The 17688-nt window shown below is 37.8% G+C and overlaps 1 protein-coding gene across 1 annotated transcript in view; it reads right to left on the reverse strand.

Moving 5' to 3' along the window:
- Nucleotides 1–9069, reverse strand: part of TNPO1 (transportin 1) — a 93013-nt gene extending 83944 nt beyond the window's left edge. The window contains exon 1 of the mRNA XM_045999203.1: nt 8943–9069. Within this exon, the coding sequence (XP_045855159.1) occupies nt 8943–8957 (15 nt within the window). The 5' untranslated portion in view covers nt 8958–9069. The remainder of the gene's footprint in view (nt 1–8942) is intronic.
- Nucleotides 9070–17688: the final 8619 nt, after the last annotated feature.

Below are 17688 nucleotides of genomic sequence, written 5' to 3' on the forward strand. Positions count from 1 at the left end.
CACATGTTGTATATTATCAATTTTTGTTTTACAACCCTTTAAAATGTAGAAACTGTTCTTAGCTCACAGGCTGTACAAAAACAGGCCAGAGGGCAGTGGGGCTCTAGCTTGCTGATCCCTGATATAGCATTATAGAAGGGTATGTATTATGCAAAAAATAAAAAGAGAATCCAGGATGGGAGAGGGTAGGATGCAGTATTAAAACGGGTGTTTAGAGTAGGTAAGACCTGAGCAAAGAACAGAAGGTAAGGCCAGTGAGCCAAGTAGATATTTGGGGAAAGGAGATTCCAGACAACTGAATCAGCTAAAGCAAAGGTCCTAAGTAGGAGCATGACTGATATATTTTTGATATAGCAAGGTGGCCAGTGAGCGAGGGAACTGGTAACAGGAAATAGGATCAAGGAGGTAAGGAGAAAGGGGAGTGAGTTGGGCAAATTACATAGAGCCTTTGTGGGCCACTATAAGCACTAGATTTTTTTTTTTTTTAAAGATTTATTTATTTGACAGAGATTACAAGTAGGCAGAGAGGCAGGCAGAGAGAGAGAGAGGAGGAAGCAGGCTCCCAGCCAAGCAGAGAGCCCGATGCGGGGCTCGATCCCAGGACCCTGGGATCATGACCTGAGCTGAAGGCAGAGGCTTTAACTCGCTGAGCCACCCAGGCGCCCCAAGCATTAGATTTTCTAATCAAAAGAAGAGCCAATGCAGTGCTCTGAATGAAGAAGTGATAGGGTCTGTCTGTATTTGAAAAAGGCTAGTTCTCACCACTATATTGAGAAAAGGCTGTTGGAACAACTAGAGTAGAATGGGGAGACCAGATAGTAACCTATTTAAACAGTATTTATGACAGCAGTAGCTTGGATCAAGCTGGTAGTACTGGAGAAGGCAAGGCACAGTAAAATCTGGATGTATTTTGATGCACAGAAAAAAACAGGCTGTCCTGAAAGAACGGATATGAAGAGTCAAAGAAAAAGCAAAGTCAAGGATAATGCTAAGATTTTAGCCTGAGCCATGGGAGGGATGGAGCTACCACCGACAGAAATGGGGAAAATCTGTATGTAAAGTAGGCACTGGGGAGGAAGTTTGGGTAGGTTTTGGACATGATGAGTTTGTTGTACATTATTAGACATTTAGGTAGAGAGGATGAATAGGGAGCTGAACACATGAGACTGGAATTAGGGAGAAGAGCTGAAGATCTAATTTTTTTTTTTTTTTTTTTATTTGACAGAGAGAGACCACAAGTAGACAGAGAGGCAGGCAGAGAGAGAGGAAGGGAAACAGGCTCGTCGCTGAGCAGAGAGCCCAATGCGGGACTCGGTCCCAGGACCCTGAGATATGACCTGAGCCGAAGGCAGCGGCTTAACCCACTGAGCCACCCAGGCGCCCCTGAAGATCTAATTTTGCATGTTGCTGGTAATTAGATGGCATAAAAGCCAAGGGACTGAACTAAATAACCAATGAAGTGAGTACTAATAGGAAAAACAAAGAACAGAAAACAAAAAGCAAGGACTGAGCCCTGGGGTTCTCCAACATAAGTCTGTGAGAAAAGGAAAGGAGAATTACAAGAGGCCAGTACAGAGATAGACGATAAGCAGGAGTATGTGGTATACTGAAAAGCAAAGAAAGTGTTGCCAGGATAAGGGAACAAACAGCTCTGTCAAATGTTGCTGATAGGCCAAGTAAGATGAACAGAATCAATGGCATATGGCATTTGATAATATGGAAGTTACTGGAGAACACGAGCTGCTCCAGCAGGAATGCTGCAGACAAAAGCCTGACTGCAATGGGTTTAGGAGAGTACATGGGAGGGGAAAATTTGGCATACCAAGTGCAGAAAAGTCTTTTGAGGAATAATGCTGCAAAAAGAAATCTGAAAAATGAGGGAATGGGGTGAAAAGTGAATCAAGGTATTTTTTTGTTTTGTTTTGTTTTTCGCTTTTTAAATAATGGGAGAAATAACAGCATGCCTGTTTGCTGATAGAAATAATTCAATAGGGCGCCTGGGTGGCTCAGTGGTTTAAGCCGCTGCCTTCGGCTCAGGTCATGATCTCAAGGTCCTGGGATCGAGTCCCATATCGGACTCTCTGCTCGGCAGGGAGCCTGCTTCCCTCTCACTCTCTCTACCTGCCTCTCTGCCTACTTATGATCTCTCTCTGTCAAATAAATAAATAAAATCTTTAAAAAAAAAAAACAAAAAAAACCCCAAACAAACAAAAAAGAAATAATTCAATAAAGACAACATGGCAGAAGAGAAGCTGAATCAGTATCCTTGAGCACATGAGAGAGGATGGGATCTAGTACAAATGCCTTTGTGGGACACTTTCTTTGAAATGTCAGAGAAAAACCACAGCCAAGGATAACTCTAAGATTTTAGCCCAAGCCACGAGAAGGATGGAGTTGCCACTGACAGAAATGGAGGATTTGGGATCATAGTAGAACACATAAAATTGTAACTACAGAAGGCCTGCCATTACTGAAAAGGCAAGGGGGCATTCACGATGGGAGTGAATAACTGACAGGGTAGACAAGCCCTGGAGGAAAGGTCTAGGAATGAGAGGACAGGGTACTGGAAAGATTAGTTATGTATATTCTTTTTAATTTCATTATAAAGACAGGCAGTACTGAAGAAAGGGCAATGAGGCTGGAGCTAAAATAATTAGAGTGAAGAGGAATGACCTGGAAGTCACCGATATCAATTATGCTATCAATAGTTGGTAACAATCATAAGGGGTAATGGATTACATAATCTGAGGATTTTTAGAGAGAAGGGAGGGAGAATAGTCCAAAAGCAACCAAGAGATGCATAGCAGACACCCTTTTCACCTCCAGGAATAGTGATAGGGAGAGCTACAGAAAAGGAAAAAACAAAACAAAACAAAAAAACAGCCACAGCCACACAGTACAAAAGTCAGATTTTCATATGAGCAAGAAAGTGAAGGGAATGTTTAAGAATAGGTTGAGGCTGGACTTTACAGATGTTGGACTGTACCAGTGGGAACAGTAGAAGGGTATACAGAGAAGACTTTGGGTTGTTTGTTTGTTTTAAGATTTATTTATTTGAGAGAGAAAGAGGTGGGTGGAGAAGAATCCTCAAGCAAGCAGACTCACTGCTGAGAGCAGAGCCCGACATGGGGCTCAATCCCAGGATCCTGAGATCATGACCTGAGTCAAAAGCAAGAGTCGGATACTTAACGGAATGAGCCAGCTGGGTGCCCCTGCTTTTTGTTTGTTTTTAAAAGACAAATACAGACCATTTTATGAACTGGAGTGTGGGTGATGAAACGTGACCTGGAAGTCTGGAGGTTCTGTGGCTACTGACAGATCCTTGAACACAAATGTCTCCTGATACACCCACATGCTTCTCTAAGAAATGGAAATTGCTGGGTCAAAGTGTTTTTGCTTGAAAATTAACATGGCTTTACTGATTTATTTAATGTATGAGTTTTGGTACAACCCTGCCAATACATGCTAGCAAAACTTCCTCACTTTTGCAAGTATAATGGGAAACAAAATTTTCACCATTTCACTTTGCATTTCCCTCCTGGTGGGGGAGAGCATTATTTCATGTTAGCTCTCTGTATTTCCTCCTCTGTGATTCTGGCCATTTAAGAAATTGAGTTGTCTTTTCCTAACGGTTTATAGTGCTTAGAAAGAAACTGGTTTTGTTTTTTTGTTTTTTTTTTTTAAGGTTCTATTTATTTACTTGAGAGAGAGAGCACGCACATGAGAAGGGAGAGGGTCAGAGGGAGAAGCAGAAGGGAGCCCGATTCAGGACTCCACCGTTGAAGGCAGTTGCTTAACCAACTCAGCCACCCAGGCACCCTAATTTATTCCATTCTTAATGATTCACACAAATCAGTGTTGTGCATTTCTTGTTTCAAATATTCCAATGGCTCATGCTAGGCCCAGTAGGTTATTTCCTCCTCAAATCCCTCTACTATTTATTAGAGATAATTAAGACCCAGCAGTCAAATTGGTCAAACCCTTTAGTTTCTGTACTGTCCCTGTTTTTGTACTACATTTGAGATGGTATGGCTCACAAAGCAGAAAATATTTAGTATTTAGTTCTCTACAGAAAAGTTTGTGGATTCCTGCTCTGTACCTTTTAGGGCCCCTGAACTACTGGGAGATTCAGGAACACAGTAGGTCCTTATCTTAGCTGACATAGTCTCTGAAATGCTGCTCCTATTCCCCTGAAATGCCTGAGTCACTTCTCCCACTTTCTGCTTGGAACCTATTACTAGCCCTGCTGGATGCCTCCAGATTTATACCATAAAAGCTGTAACTACACTTTGTTGTACTTTTTCATTTACTTCTCTCTCTCCAGTAGTATGTAAATCTCTTAATGAAAAGGGACAATCTCAGCACTAATAAATGTTTAGCAAATGAATAAATGGCCACATTATAAATCCATCATAATTTGCCATCTTTCTCATACTTTTCCTGTTTTCTTATGCTCCAGCCAAAACTATTTTTATTTTTACTTAAGTATTTTTCAAAAACATTATTTTTAATGGCAGCATATTAATTTTATGACTATTTCTTTATAGTTCTGGTGAATACCACCTACCTATTCCTAATCATTCATGTGTATCTATTTAGAATGTTCACAATTTTGTAAAGTATTTCTCTGATTTAATTCCCTCCTTAGTAAAGACAAGAGCAATGAAATCTTTGTTTTTCTGAGGTGACCCTTTTTATCTATGGCAGCCACTTCTGCACCTGAGGATTAAGGGGCTTTGCCAAATATTATTTTACTAATGGCTTCAGAGTGCTTCAAAGTCAACTATAAAATCCAGTTAAATTTTTTCCCTTTAGCTTTCAGTATATAATTAATTTCCAACAGCTTGTGGGTAGTCTTACTCTCCTTAACTGAAATATCTCTATGATTTTTGTTGTTGTTGTTGTTATTTCTCTATTAAGACCTTAGCTAAGTTTGGCAGGGGTTTTACTAAACCTGTTTTTCAATTTGGTTACTTAATAGGCCATTGTCACTTCTTATATAGATGCCCCAAATCTGATGGGATTTTTTTCTACCCTATTTGTGTTGAGGTCGTTACTAAGAGTGTTTCACCACAAATCATTTTTGAAATCAGCTTTAAATACTCATTACCAATTACATCTCATTCAGGTAAGGATATTTTTTCCCTTTGTAAGATATAAGCAGATACTTAAGCCATGTCTGGTTTAACTTTGTCATTTACCCATTCATTACTTCCAGGTCAAATTTTACTATCTTTGTAATATGGTCTATGATCTACAATTAGTAGCTCCATTAAATTATAGTAAATTATGAAATTCATTATAAGGTTTTGTATTCATTCAATATATATGTATTCATTATGAGATTCCTAATATGTATATTACCTAAAATTTTACAAATAAAGGACATAAGCTTTGCAATCAGGCAGATCTATAATCAGAGTCACCTTGAAAACTCTGGAAGTACTTGCCTATCTATAGGTAACTGCCATGCATCGTACAGGGCTATGATAAGGAGCAGAATGTATGTAAAAGTAACAATGGATGATAAATGCCTACAAATAATGCCTTGCATATTACACGGAAAAAATGTTAATTTACTCTCTCTTCCTTCGCATCTCAAGCAATAAAGGTCAATAAATACTGTGCTCCTCAATTTATCTTAAGCCCATTATTAAATTCCCTTAATTAAAAGCAAAATGGGAATATGGACCATGAGCTTTGGATGTTCATATACTCCAACCCAATATTTTCACTTTGGAGGATCTATCTTAATGAAATAATCTAAAACCCAGAAATTTTTTCATGTACAAGGATGTTCAGTGTAGTGTTTCTTAGAACTACAAAAAAAAAAAAAAAAAAAAACCAGAAACTTGCCAATTGTCCAATAGGAAAATGTTTAATCACGAGAAAGTCACATTATGTGGTCATTTTAAAAAGACGCTGACAAAATAATTAATAGCATGAGAAACTGCTTATGATGCTGCGTGAAAAAAGCAGAATGCAAAGTTATTCATTAAGTCTCAACTATGTAAAAATCAAATAAACTGAGAAAAAATACTGGAAGAAAATGTAACAGAGGGTTTACAGCAGTTTTCTCATAATCTAGATACTAGTGATTATAATTTTATGAGTTGTTTTCTAACATATTAATGATCATGACGATGATAATAGCAGTTATTATTTATGGAGTGTCTACTACATCAGGCCTAGTTCTAAGAGCATACTCATTTAATCCTCACAGAATTGTGAGATGAAAAAATCTGAGGCACAGTGAGATTAAATACTTTGCTCAAATTAACACTTAATTTCAGAAGGTACCACGATCTGAATCTGAAAAGTCTGGCTCTAGAGCTCCTATTCCTAACTGCAACATTCAAAGATTTGCTTTGCTTTTAAATTTTAATTACTAAAAAGGCACAAGACAACTCAAATCCTGTGGTCTTTCAGTTACCAGCTTTCTTTTAGCTTTAGGCATTCCTCAGTTATGAAATCAAATAACTGCTCTGCCATAAGGTGTCATTTTGGAGTAAGACGTAGCCACTATTCCTCTATAGGTTCTATGTACTCCAGAAACTTCCAAGACAAATCTGCATCCCTATTTCCCATTCCATTATCTCATTTAACCACTGAGACTCATTTAACCATTCTTAGTTATTACACCTACTTTCAGTACTTCCAAAGAATTCTAGTAAGGAGGTCCAGAGTTAACCAAACAAGGTTTCTAGGAACTCTCTCCTACACCCATTCATATAACTAAAAATCTAGTTACCAGCCTTACAGACATCCATCTTCCATCACAAAGTTCACTCACCCTGTGACCCAGGAGACATCCCTCACCTGCCAACTCTCACTGGATATCTACCATAGGACTGGATGAATGGGACCAACTAAGAAAGACTCCCAAGATTTGGGGAATTTTTTTTGTCTCTGATCCCTATTTTTGAAGATGGCATTATTCTCTACTGTTTTTGAAAACAATTATCAGTTCATCAATCACTTTGATTCTTTCAGCTTTCTCACCCTTTTGCTGGCAAACCCAATAGATTTTTTGGCACCAATATATGTATTCAATATCAATCCTAGGAAGAAATATTCACAACTTATACCCTGGGCAATAAAAACAATTCTCACTTAATTGCTGTGCTCCTCTCTGCATTTTACACTTGATAAATCTATTTCATGACCTATGTCACTTGTTTTGCCTTCCTTTATTAACCAAATTTCTTTTCTTAAAAACAGTATTTGCAGAATCCAACATGGATAAAAGCCAGCAATTCTTCTAAAGACAGTACATTTACATTTCAAAGCAGTTCATTTACAGTATTTAGAAAAACTGAGTTCATGTGAAGGCTTTAACATTACACAAAAAAGAAAAACTGGTCATAAAAACAATGAATACAGTATCACGTGTTGATAATGGAAATATTTACAACCAGGATCATAATTATTTTTGCTAAAATCTTACCCTGCTCATAATATATAATGGTAATAAGCTTGATTACTTTGAAAGATTTTTATAGATATTTCAATAGAAGGAATTTAATAATTCCCTGAATACCTAGGGCAAAAATGTAACTGATCAAGGCTGATCGAGGTGGGGGCCCCTTATAGGAAAAAGAAACTGCAGCACTAATAGTTCATTAGGCTAACATTAAATTAGGTGAAGTAAAAACCAGACTGCTAAACTGTTATGCATTTATGACTACAGATGCGGAGGAGTAAAAAAGAAATCTGCACCTTTGAACTAAAATCTCCTTTTTGCGGCTACAAGTTTTCAACTCGGTGGAGACATTGTCTAAGAATGGTGTGCAGAGTAGGATAAAAGGAGAAAACATAACTTTTCCCAAAAAAAGGAATGCGTCCCTGCTTCACTAAGTATAACTTATTTGCCATTCTAATAGGAAAGCTCTGATGTAACAGGGAAACTTAAAATCCAAAAGGTGTTTTTGTTATCCTATAAATGAGTAGATCAGGATAGCCATCGTATAACCTCACATTTCCAAATATCTATTAGGCCATACAACTTTTAAAAAAAATCTTTAGGCTGAAAAATAAAGTACTATTTATAATCTCAACACTGTTTCAAGGCAGGACTGCTATTAAGCTTCTTAATACAACTGTCAAAATCAATTTGTGGACAGCCGCCAAGTTCAAATTTCTACATCTGTTGATGGACCAAAGTGATTAGTGATCGTTAAGATAACGGACTTAAAGGCTAAGCAATCTTTGCAACATCCAGTTGGTTTTTACAGCTGATAGACAAACAATCGATCATTTTTAAAGGAAGTCGTTTCTTTTTAATTGTGATAGCTGGTCGGCTCCTCAGCAGCTGTTCCCTGTTGCGTGTTCGCGTGGGAGAAGTACAAAAGGGTGGAAGTGCAAAAAACAAACCCACGCGAAGCCCGTACAAACCTTAAAATTATGTAAATACGTCGTGAGGCCAAGAGGCCCCGAGGGGGGCAAAAAGCAGCCCAGAGAAAGCGATCAGCCAGCTGAGTGTGGAGGCGAAGGTGTGCGCGGGCCCCGGACGCCAGGGCAGAGAGGACCGGGCGGGGACAAAGACCGGCCATCCGGGGCAGCGCCCGGCAGTGCCCCAAAGCGCCCAGAACCGGCGGGAAGCAGTCGTCCTGGGGCAGCGACTGCGACACCAGGGCCCTCAAATGCCGCGTCTAATAAAAAGCGCCCGGCGAGAAGGCTCTCCCCTTCGCACCGCCCCCACAGGGCCCAGGGCCTGACCTCGGACACCTGAGGAGCGCTGCTCGACCCCTGCCAGTGTCCCGCAGGACGCTCCGGCCGGCAGCTGTTGGGCTTGGAACCGCGCCGCCGCCGCCGCCCGGCTCCAAACGGCCGGGAGGGCGGCGGGTCGGGCGCCTCTTCCCGCAGCCCGTCAGGCAGCTTCGGAACAGCTGGCCTCCGCTCCCGCCCTCCAGTCTGGGGTCGCGTACCCTCACGCCACCTACCCGGTCCCACACCATCCCAGAGGCCTCCGGCGCTCGGGCCCTCTGCCGTAGCGGCGCTGCCTCCCGTCCGGGGCCTGAAATGGCTGCGGAACAAAGAGAATCTGGGCTCCAGCGAGCGCCGGTCCGATTGGCCGGGGGGCGGGGCCCGCCTCGGGAACGTTCCGCGGCGGTCGCCTAGGCAACGGCGGCGCGGCTGGGAAAAGCGCGGCCGGGGCCTGCGGGGCCTGCGGACCTGCGCCTAGCAGCGCGCGGCGGTGATTGCTCAAGCCGCGCTGCCGCCCGCTACCCTGCGCGGTGAGGCCTCGACCAAAATGGCCCTCGAAGTGTGGCTGCTTGGGGGCTGTCCAGGGCCTCCTAGCATGAAGACCCTACGCCAGCGAACTTCCGTACCCCAGGAGAATCTCCCAAGTGACAGCCCTACCCCGGGAGCCTACTTAACACGGAGCATGCCACCAGTCCCCCAATAATACAGTTCCAAAGTCGCTGGTAAATAAATAAATAAATAAATAAACAAACAAACAAACGACTATAGTAGATGGATAAGGGCAGAAGGCTGATTGCTAATGTTGCGTGATTGACTTTTGACCTAGCGTGTATGTTAAAATTAATGGGCTTATAAAATTTTTACATGTCCTAGTGTGTATTCAAATGTTTTCATTTGAATTCAAAGTGTTTCTTGCTCCTAGAAATAACAAGCCCTTCTCTCCATAAGCAGCCATCACGAGAAATTAAAATGTCTTCGGTTTTCTGAACAGAACATAATTAAAAATGGGAGAGGTGGCTATTTTTATACTCAATTATGATAATGGTAATGATTGATAAATAACAGTTCCCTTACCCACATTATTCTTATATATAAATGGACTATATGTGAATATTTTTAATTTGCATAGCTGGATAATCATTATATCCTACGGTGATGATGCCGCTGATAATATTCTTCCTCATAAGATCAGCTTCTGTAAAATGCCAGCAGTTTCGACTATCCTATTTGCAAGTGCTGTATATATCACGTTTTGAAAGTGTGTAGCAGTTGTTGTCCAGGCATAGCCTAGATAAAAGTACAGTACCGGTACTAGAAAGTTTCTTAAATTTATATTGGTGTAGATTATTTGTTAACAAACTTGCTAATAATTTTTATTTGCAACAAGTCATTTTACAAAACAATTTATTTCACTTAAATTTTGAGTATAGGACTATTTTTATCATCAGGAAATGGAACATAGTAAGAAAAATATTTTAATAACTGAAATGCTCCACCATTCCTAATGTTAATTTGATAGCACTTGAATACAGGATCATGCAGCAAAAAGAGATCTATAAATGGGAACAGATTGCAAAAAAAAAAAAAAAAAAATACTTAATGCAAACCTTCCAAAATGGTCGTTTAGTGTATCTGCAAGAACATTTATCCAGAATATGTGTATTTATCCAAATAACAAAAAGGGCTTATTTCTGCATTTGAAAAGTCCCACTGTGGGACTTTTTTGGGACATCAAGGGAGCCCTGATCCGTACAAATCAGTTGTGTGGTATCTGCATTCTACTTTGCTAAAGAAACGTAATAGGAATTCTTTCTAAATGTAAAGGTTGAGCAAATAATGATGGATGTAAATAACTACTGACAAAGCAATTAGTCAGGAATTCACCTGAATAATACTTTGGATTATTATATATAATAATTGAAATTAACTTAAGAAAATGAAGTATTGTTTGATGTAAAAGGACTTATTGACCAAAATCTTTTGAAAGAAAAAATATTGATTATCAAATATGAAATTGAGACCGAGTAAATTACTCTACATACTTCTATGAAATTTAAATGAAAGTGAATTAAAAATTTAGTATGAAATAGTTCTGCATTGAATGAAGAGATGGTTCTATATAAAGCATTTTTGTCTCTACCTTCTAGGTTAAATTAAAAATAGATGTTTTAAACAGTAGATCTTCTTACCATTAACAAGGGTTTATTAACATGGCTTATTTTATTTTATTTTTTGTTATTTGTTTACCCTTTGCACACTTTGCACATGAAATAGCAGCTGTTCAGTAATATTTTCTCTTTACGCCCAAATTCAAAGCAGCAGAACTCCTGTAGTAAAACTTTTGTCAGTATTTTTTGATGACATATACTTAAATTAAAAGTGGTAAATAACTTAAATTTTTAACCCCCAAATCTATTACGCATACCCTATATTTAAAATTTGTGCATTAATTCTTTTCTTAGAATTGTCAAAAAATTGACAAAGATAAAAATAAACAATGGTAGAAATTACAAAATAGCATTAAGGGAGAAACATACCTATAAACTTTCCCTTGGAAGAAAAAGATGCTTACTCTGTCAATGTAGCATTGTCAAAACAAGCATGAAGCTGGGAGGCAGAGGGCCTGTATGCAGATACTCGCTTTACCACTTATGAATGCTTCCCATTCAGCCTTTTTGAGCTTCACCTGTCTTAAGTGGGATTAAATAAGATAAAGTATATTAAGAGCTCATTAGCAAAGTGCCTGGCAGATAGAGGACAATGAAAGATAGTATTACTAGGTATTAATATATATAAAAGAACAGATGTTTGAGAAGGAGGAGTGGTGATTGAAAAAAATTATAGGTTTGGAAATCTATCTTTAATAGGAAGTTGTTCGTGAATATATAGATACACAGTAAAAGAAGTGAAATAATCTTAGATACCGGCAATCTTTTAAAATAGAATACTTCTGGAAATATTCTCATCGTATACTTTGGGAAAGATGTGGGAATTCTCATTATAATCTTTAATACTAGACAGTTTCAGGAATCGCCTGCCATTGCAGTATCTTCAGATTGGCATTAAGGAAAAAAACTTTTTTAAAGTAATTATTTAGAAGAATTTAATTCAAATTTTGAAAGAGAACAGTTATTTACTTATTCAGAAATGTGTAAATAATCTAGAGGCATTTTTCATTTTAAGCAAACCCACTATACTGTTTGAATGTACAAAAAAGATAAATTAGAAAGTTATTATTATCTGGGAAAGGATTAACTTCAAAGTTCCCTCAACTATTAATGTCTCTCAGTGATTAAAATATGAGTCTTATTTATAAAAAGGTCTACTTAGACTTCTACTTCTGGGAAGATGAAGTAGACCTACTTTTCCCTATTCCTCCTAGTAAGTACAATTATGTGCCCCTAAACATTACATATAAAACAAACATATGAAGACTCTGAAAGAAGGAGACAAGACAGACCAGCAAGGACCTCAAGACCCAAGCAACAACATAAAGAGTAGTTCCCTGTGTTTTTTGGTGTGTGTTTGTTTTGGTTTTTTGCTTCCTCTATCTCAGACTTGAAATTGAAGGCGTTGGCAACCTGAAAATTCCAGTGGTTCAGACAAAGAAATCCCCAACAAAATAATGCTCACTTTAGCTGAAGAAAGAGAAAAGAGGCAATATAACAGATAAAACAAACAAACAACAACAACAAAAAGAACAAACAAAAACCATTTAGACAATAACCAATAAAACTAAAGAAAAGCAAACTACAGGTAAAAATCATGACCACTCCTCCCCATCCCCCACTCAAGTCAGCAAAGGTCTAGTGGAAAGCCTGGACTTTCTCATTCACCAGACTGTATCAAGGTGCCTTAACCCCATCTCCCATCCTATGGTGTCAAAGAAGTTAGGGGGCAGCCAGGACTTTCTTCCCACTGGCCAGTAATGAGGGAGGGAGAGAGAGAGAGAGAGAGAGAGAGACTTGGGTGTCTATGGAGGCCAAGTGAGGAACTTAGACTACTCTCCAACCTGGCAGTAAGGAGGTGGTGCCTGTTCCCCACCCCCACTTCCTCTAACAGTGCTTTGTCAGAAAAAGCCAGCTGAAACAGAATATTTAAATAAGATCCAAAGTCTTATAACATGATACCTCAAATGTTTAGGTTTCAGTTGAAAACTGCTCATCTTAACAAGAACCAGAAATATCTCAAACCATGCAAAAACAAAGCCAAAAAACAAACAAACAAACAACTAATAGATGACAAATCCAAGGCAACAGAGATGTTAGAATTATTTGACAAAGATTTTAAAGCAGAACTGAAACACTTCAGTGAGCAACTACAAAAACACTTGGAACAAAAGGGAAAAATAGAAGATGTAAAGAATGGCTGAATCAAATTTTAGACCTAAAACATACAATAGCCATGATAAAAAACAAAGTGGATGGGTTCAATAACACAGTGGAGGAGACAGAGGAAAGAATCACTGAAAATGTAGATAGAACCATAGAAATTACTCAATTTAACAATGGAGAGCAAATAAATTTAAAAAAAAATGAATAGAGTCTCATGGAATTAACAAGAGGTCTAACACTCATGTCCTCAGAGTCCTGGAAGAAGAAAAGAAAGAGGGTGACACTAAAAATAATAGCTGAAAACTTCAGAAATTTGACAAAAGACATAAACTACAGACTTAAGAAGCTGAACAGAGTTCCAACAAAGGTGTTAAAACAATAAAATGGGGAAAGACTGTTTTCAACAAACAGTCCTGAGTATCCACATGCCAATGGATAAAGTTGGACAAAAATTAACTCAAAATGTAAGAGCTAAGTATAAGAGCTAAAACCAAATGAAAGAGCTAAAACTATAAAATTCTTATAAGAAAGCATGAAAGTAAATATTTATGACCTTCAGTTAGGAAAACTGAAGACTTGTTAGATACAATACTAAAAGCACAGGCAACAAAAGAAAAAACTAGATAAACTGGACTTCATCAAAATTTAAAGTTTGTGTTACAAAGGATACCATTAAGAAAGGAAGTAAAAGGGTTACCATGGAATTTTTTTTAAAAGATTTTATTTATTTATTTGATAGACAGAGATCACAAGTAGGCAGAGAGGCAGGCAGAGAAAGAGGGGGAAGCAGGCTCCCTGTTGAGCAAAGAACCTGATACAGGGCTCGATCCCAGGACTCTGAGATCATGACCTGAGCTGAAGGCAGAGGCTTAACCCACTGAGCCACCCAGGCATCCTACCAAACTAAGTATAGGCAGATGGATGTAACATTCCCTTGTCAGGTCCCAACCAGTTGGTTTCCATCATTTAGCTCCATAGTTGGCCTACTATAACTTTAACTGTACATTAGGCTTACATTTTCATCATTTGCATCTTCTTGTCCAAATACATTAGAAACTTGTGTTGATTACCATCTCCCTGCTTCCTTTAAATGTGATGTTCTATAGATGTTCTCCATTCTATACACTTATACTGTACAAATCTGTAACCCAAGTCCTCCCTGATGTGTTTTGTCTTCCTGTTTTCTTAGTTTAGCTAAGGGCGACATCTGCATTAACATACCCATGGAATTTTTAAAAATTGCAAATAATCTATCAGATAAGAGACTTACGTCTGGAATAAAGAATTCTTAAATCTCAATAATAAAAAAGATGAATAACCAAATTAAAAAATGGGCAAAAATCTGTATATCTCCAAAGAACCTATACAAATGGCTGATAAGTATAGGAAAAGATGCTCAACATAATTAGCTTTTCGGGAAATGCAAATTAAAATAATGAGATTTGGGGCGCCTGGGTGGCTCAGTGGGTTAAGCCGCTGCCTTCGGCTCAGGTCATGATCTCGGGGCCCTGGGATCGAGTCCCGCATCGGGCTCTCTGCTCAGCAGGGAGCCTGCTTCCCTCTCTCTCTCTCTGCCTGCCTGTCTACTTGTGATCTCTCTCTGTCAAATAAATAAATAAAATCTAAAAAAAAAAAAAAAAGAGATACCCCTTCATACCCAGCTATAATAAGAAGGACAGGTAATATCAAATATTGGCAAAAATGTAGAGAAATTGGAACTCTCATACATTGCTTGTAGGGATATAAATGCTACAGCTGTTTTGGGAAACAGTTTGGCATTTTTTCAAACAATTAAACATAGATTTACCATATCATCCAGCAATTCCACTCCTCATGGGAATGAAAACATATGTCTATACAAAACTTATGTACAAATATTCATAATAGCATTATTTATAGGAGCCATAAATTGGAAAATGATGGACTCAAATGTCCATCAGCTGATGAATGGATAAATATATCCATATATGGAATATTAATTAGTACTAAAAAGGAAAAAAGTACTAATACATGCCTTGACAACATGCCTAGGGAAAGCATCCACTTACAAAAGACCATATATCTCTCTATATATATCTAGAATAGGCAAATCTACAGAGACAGAAAATAGTTTCTAAGGATCTGAAGAGAGAAAATAGAGAGTGACTACCAATAGATATAGTGTTTCTTTTGGGAGTGATGAAAACAGTTTAAAATTAGATAGTGGAGGTTGTTCAAGTCTGTGAATATACTAAAAACCACATTATGGTACATTTTAAAAGGGCAAATTTTATAGTACATAAATTATATCTCAATACAAGTCATCTTAAAAAATAAACAAATGAAATAGGATTAACCCAAAGAAATTCATGACAGGACCCACCGTTTAACTTCTGCACACTAAAAACAAAGGAAAAACATTGAAAACTGGAGCAAGAAATGACATTTTACCTGTAAGGGATACAATTTGAATGACAATGATTTTACATCAGAAATCATGGAGTCGGGGGATCCTGGGTGGCTCAGTTGGTTAAGCATCTGCCTTTAGCTCAGGTCATGATCTCAGGGTCCTGGGATCGAGCCCTATGTCAGCTCTATGCTCACTGGGGAATCTGCTTCCCCTTCTCCCTCTATCCCTCCCCGCCCCGACTCATGCACACACACTCTCTCTCTCAAATAAATAAATAAATAATATCTGTGTTAAAAAAAAAAAAAATCATGGAATCCAAAAGGAAGTAACACTACATTTTTCAAGTGTTGAAAGGCAGGAACTATCAACCCAAAATCCTATATCTGGCAAAAATATCCTTTAAGAGTGAAAATCATAACATTTTCAGAAAAAGGAAAACTAAAAGCTTTTTGTAACTAGCAGATTTTTTGTAAAAGAATGGCTAAAGGAAGGTATTTAAACAGAAAGGAAATCATAAAATAAAGAGTGTAGAAACACTGAGAAGGAAGAAAGAATAAGGCAAAAATATGGGTAAATATAATAAGTTTCCCTTCTCTCTTTTTTTTTTAAAGACTTATTTATTATTTTAGAAGGAGAGGAAGAGCATGTGATTGGGGGAGGGACAGAGGGAGAGAAGCAGACACCCCTCTGACCGTGGAGCTCCATCTCACAGACCTGAGATCATGGCCCAAGTGGAAATCAAGAATCAGATGCTTAACTGACTGAGCCAACCAGGTGTCCCTTCCTTTTCCTTGAATCTTCTAAATGATGTCTGATGGTTGAAGCAAAAATTTTAACATTGTCTTAATGTGGTTCTAAATGTATGAAGAGGAAATATGTAATGTAATTGTAGTATTAAATCGAGAAGGTAAAGAGACATAAAAGGAGACAAGGGTTCTACACTTTACTTGAACTGGTAAAATGACACTACCATTATACTGGGATAACTTACACATTCATAATATTTATTAAATAGAACACATATTTATTATATGTAATGCATAAAATATATAATACAATATATAACTATAACTATATATATAATGTAACAGCTAGAGAAACCAGTCAAAAAGTTATGTAGAGTTACATTCGAAAACATTATAGATAACTCAATATGGAATTCAAAAAATGTGCAATAACTCATAGAAAGGCAGAAAAACAAAAATAAAAAACAATAAACAGAAAGTAAAATGATAGACTGAAAGCCCATACATATCAATAATTATATTAAACATAAATGGTATATAAACATCATTGTATTTTGGTTGGCAGAGTGGATTAAAATTTGAGCCAAGTGTCATCTACAAGAGATTCACTTCAAATATAATGTAAGAGCAGACAGAAAGTAAATGGAAATAATAATGATAAGAGCAGAAATCACTGAGATTGGAAACAGGAAAAACAGAAGAGAAAAATCAATGAAACAAAAAGCTTCTTGGGGGAAAAAAAGTAGTAAAATTGATAAACCTCTAGCAAGACTGAGAAAAAAAAACACAAAGTGTGTGAGTGTGTACTCTCTCTCTCTCTCAAATAAACAAAATCTTAAAAAACAAACAAAAATAAAAACTAGTCAACATCATTAGCCATCAGAGAAATGCAAATTAAACCATAAGAGATGAGATATCCCTATCCACATGTCCGAACGGCTGGTGAAAAAAGGAAAAAAAAAAAAAAAGCCACACCACCCAAATCTGAATCACTCACACATTGCTGCTGGGAAGATAAAATGGAATAGCCACACTGGAAAACAGTCTAGCACTTTCTCAAAAAACTAAACATGTGATTACCATATAATCCAGCAATTACACTCTCGAGCATTTATCCCAGAAAAAATGAAAACTTGCTTTCATACAAAACCTGTATGTTTATAGCAGCTTTATTTGTAACAACCCCAAATTAGAAACAACCCAGATGTTCTTCGATAGATAAATAGTTACCATAGAATATTACTCAGCAATAAAAAGAAACAAATTATTGATACACACAACAACCTGGATGGGTTTTCGGAGAACATTCAGTGACAAAAGCCTACCCCAGATTTCTTCTAGCAAAGACCATTTATCTGCTTGATCTCCTTCCAGGTTTCTCTTTCCTCTATCTTCAACCTTTCCCTCCACAACTTTTGCTAATTTAAACTGGGTATGGTTTTACTATTCGTAAGAGTTGAGGGGTCCTACATTAAGAAAGAGTGCAAGATTCCATCAAATTTTTAAGTTTTTA

The sequence above is a fragment of the Meles meles genome, chromosome 3 (genome assembly GCF_922984935.1).
Source record: "Meles meles chromosome 3, mMelMel3.1 paternal haplotype, whole genome shotgun sequence".
NCBI lineage: Eukaryota > Metazoa > Chordata > Mammalia > Carnivora > Mustelidae > Meles > Meles meles.